Consider the following 4,050-nt stretch of genomic DNA (forward strand, 5'->3'; position numbering starts at 1 on the left):
TCATCAACTTCATCAGCAGGAAATATTCTCTCTAGGATGGACCTGGCTTCTTCTACCTTGTCCTGAACATAACAAAAATCAATATTATTATTATTATTATTACTTTATACAAACTTAGCAACAATTCCTTCAACAAAAGTTTCAAGATTGCATCAATTAGGGGAAAGGTTTTAACCCGTCTGTAAAGCCATCTAGGAGACTCAGGAAGAGATAGCATCAAGATGAATTGAACCAAGGCTGGAACAGCGGCGATTCCAAGCATCCAACGCCAAGTCCAACTAGTCTGATACACAATTTCACAGTAAATTGGGTATTAATGTTTTCCATTGGAGAAACTGCATAGACTGTTCAATCAAACCTTCCAATGTACTTAAACTTTAAATAATAAGAAAAAATAATATTCAAAGTGATTACAGTACTTACCTTAGTGAAGGCCAGGTTGATAAGGTAAGACAGAAACTGCCCTCCTGTAATTAGCAAACCATTTGTGCTAACTAGTGCACCTCGAATTCGAGCAGGGGAAGCTTCTGAAATATAAAGAGGGGCAGTCATTGAAGCCATGCCAACTCCTAAACCAACGAAAAACCTTCCAAGAATAATTACCCACGGAGCTTGAGCTACAGCCATAATTATGGCACCCACAGCAAATAGCACATCAGCACCCAAAATTGATTTTTTCCTGCCAAACCTGTCGTTTATCCATCCTCCAAACGCAGCACCAGCAATGGCACCTGCTACAGCCATACTCACAATGGTTTCCTGCAAATCAACACATCATAAAACATTGAATCAGCAAGGGAAAATCAGCAATGGTGATGAACACTCTTATCTTTCTACCTTCTACTTTTTTGTTAACATGAATCAGTATCTAACCTGTAACCATGTTTTCCTGTCAACTTGTTGGAAGTCCTCGCGGATATAGAGCAAGGCACCAGAAATCACTCCTGTATACCAACAATGGTTACAAATTAATTAACAAAATTCTAAGTGTATGACTAAAGATCATTAATTCTGTAGAATAGACCTCATGTTACCTGTGTCATAACCAAACAGGAGGCCTCCAATCCCAGCTGACAGCGCAAGCCTCATAATGTAAGGGGTCTTCCATGTTGTCTTCCAGCACTCAGTGAACTCTGTCTTGTCTGCTTTTTTGACACCACCTTCCACCATTTTCTCTGCTGTGAACCTTGATGGCAAGTTCAAAAGCAACCTGCAAGAGAAAAACCACCAACAGAAAAGTTTAGAGTTTGAATCTAAAATCCAATAACTTGTTCAGCTCGAGATCAAAGCTCTCCTAATTGATACAAATCATGGATGAATAACATAATGCTGTTCAATCCACATTACGCAACATAACTTCCCAATAGTAAAATTTATCTCTCATACATCAAAATCTGCACCAGACCACAATTCCAAGCAAAGAAAGTTCAGAAAACTTGAGAGAACCAACAAAGAGGCATTAGATTGATGATTCTCATCCATGCAAACTCCATTAGAAAAGCAAAGAATGCAAAAACTCTAATCATTTTCGTGTAAAACCAAAGAAAAAAAAAACACCCACAACCAGAAAAAAACACAAAAAAACAAAAGAAAAATCATGGCCATGAAACTTTGCTTCAAAAGAATAAAAACATGAAAGTTAGAAACAAAACCTGAAAGAAGAGAACCAAATCGACAATGCCTTTGGAAACACCAATGCTATCTTTGTCAGACTCTTACCGTAATAATCAAACTCATTTGCATGCAGAGGTTATCTACGGCTAATGGACTAAATTCCAGGCATTGTAAAGAATCCAATTCCTAGTTGAGTAGTATTTCGAGTTCCCATATGAAAGCCTGACACTGAAAAGTCCCAAGCTGATGTTAACTTTGTATTATACAAAAATAAATAAATTAATAAAAAGGATAAAAAAAATCAGTAATTAATTAAGATACTGGGTTCAATTAAACTTCTTCATTGACTGTACTATAGCAATAATAGGATCTTTTAAAGCTATAATTATATTCTTTGAATAATTACTTAATATATAGGATTTCAAAGAATGAAAAGATGAACTATATATAATTTATTTGCCTTTGGTTCCTTTGTTACTTCCCTTTGATTGGATCTTCCCATTCTGGTTTGCCACAGTGAAATGCAAACATGCCATAGTTGTCTGGCCCCATTGCTCAACTCTTGGGCTTAAATTTGTTTCTAAGCCTAGTGAGAGTGCCCCATTTGATTGTGTTACCCAAATTAAAAACTAAGTTGTTCGATTTTCAAAAAGAGAGTAATAATTAATCTAAATAATGTAAAAGTCAAGAATATTCTTATTAAAAGCTACACTCACTTTGATGTATTGCCCAATGACTAATTATTTCTTAGTCAAAATGAACAATTCCACCCATTGATTCCAAGTTTCAAACCCTAAATCATGAAAGCAACTAGGCAGAATAACATCTACTTTTTTCCATAGCCAAAAATCATGAACAAAATTGGCTGATGATTCCTTTTGATTAAAAGTGGTTTAATTTTCCCCTTTTTTTTAATGTTAATAATAATTAGTGGGAATAAGGGGCATAGAGTCTCCAAATATGAACGGATAGGAATTGCTAAATTTTATTCTTTAGGATCTATAAATAAATAAATAAATAATAATAATAATGAAGAAGATATGCTAGACAATTTGTACACGATGAAGCTCCTCCTCTCATCAATTTATAAAGAATAAAGGGTTTTTCTTATGGGTTTGGACTCTTTTTTTATTCTATGATTTTATGATAAGTATAAGAAATTTTAAGAGAAAGAAAATCGAAATTACGATCTCGTTTCGATTTAAGTTAAACCGAACTTGAACCGATTGAGATATTTATTAATGCTTACTAGAAAAGATTGGATGATATATTTATGGCTAAAAGATGAAGAAATTGCACCAAAAATCTATTAATTATTATAATTTTTTAGCCTAATTAATTAATTATTTTAATAATTAAAGACAATGTCCATAAATGAATGGTAGGAAACTACTAGGAAGCATTGGAATTTGGTCTTAGGGTCTACAATGCTAAGTGCTTCCTTTAGATTAAAACTCCTCCTTTTGTCAATTTATACTCCTTTTATATCATTACGATAAGATACGATATTTTAAAAAAAAAGTTAATGAAAAAAATATTATAATAACTTCACCCAAACACAATATATCTCATTTTTACCATTTGAGTTAAGTTAAATCGTACTGATTGAAATTTTTATTAATACTTATTAAAAAAAGATGAAAAAGATTGTGAAACGTAACGAACTTTAGTTCATATAATATTTATTGGCATCACAAGATATTTATTGACATGACATAATCTTTGGTATTATCTTTTCATACCTTATTTGAAATTAATATTTATTTTTTTTTATTTTAGATAAAAACAAAAATGAGTGAAATCCAATCTCCTCAATTTGTTAAAACCGTGATCAAGATGAAATCTTAACAAAAGAAGCAAAAGTATACAAGGTGAGAACAAGTTTAACTTTTTGAAGGTAGATTTGTTATGAATCTCTTATCAGTAAAATGAGTTTAAAATATATAAATATGGATCTTTCTTTATTTATCAAACATGTGTTTTAAGTTGAGAACGTGAATTCATGATTTATAAGTTTTTTTAAATTTTATTTTTAGAGTTTTGAAATTGTACAAAGTTGAGTTTAAGTTTTCATATATGATATTATCAAAATAGATTCGAATTTTTATAAATGTGAGTGTAAAGAGCTAATGTTATAATTAAATGAGTTAAGATATCATGGATTTTATATTAATAAAAGATAAAATAAATTTTAAATATATAAATATAAATAATTTATTATTAATTAAATATAATTTTTAAATTAAAAATGGACGTGAATTCATGATTTATGATGGATTTAAGTTTGGATGCGATAGGTAACTCGGTTGTTTTGCTTCTTTGGAGGACCAACAAATGTTCCTTAAAAACAGTAAGGTCTAGTTTTACTAGGTGGTTGGATTCTCTACGTGTCGACTAAACTTAAAACCCAATCTCTTCACACCCTTCTTCATCGTT

The 4,050-nt window shown here is 31.5% G+C and overlaps 1 protein-coding gene across 1 annotated transcript in view; it reads right to left on the reverse strand.

Annotated features, from left to right (window-relative positions):
- Positions 1 to 1,170, reverse strand: part of LOC110425455 (inositol transporter 4-like) — a 2,196-nt gene extending 1,026 nt beyond the window's left edge. The window contains exons 1-5 of the mRNA XM_021440393.1: positions 1,035 to 1,170; positions 874 to 944; positions 424 to 759; positions 176 to 283; positions 9 to 62 (exon numbers count right to left, since the gene is read on the reverse strand). Of these exons, the coding sequence (XP_021296068.1) occupies positions 9 to 62; positions 176 to 283; positions 424 to 759; positions 874 to 944; positions 1,035 to 1,170 (705 nt within the window). The remainder of the gene's footprint in view (positions 1 to 8; positions 63 to 175; positions 284 to 423; positions 760 to 873; positions 945 to 1,034) is intronic.
- Positions 1,171 to 4,050: the final 2,880 nt, after the last annotated feature.

Source organism: Theobroma umbraticum, unplaced genomic scaffold (genome assembly GCF_002168275.2).
Source record: "Theobroma umbraticum cultivar Fairchild unplaced genomic scaffold, ASM216827v3 scaffold_81.0, whole genome shotgun sequence".
Lineage (NCBI taxonomy): Eukaryota > Viridiplantae > Streptophyta > Magnoliopsida > Malvales > Malvaceae > Theobroma > Theobroma umbraticum.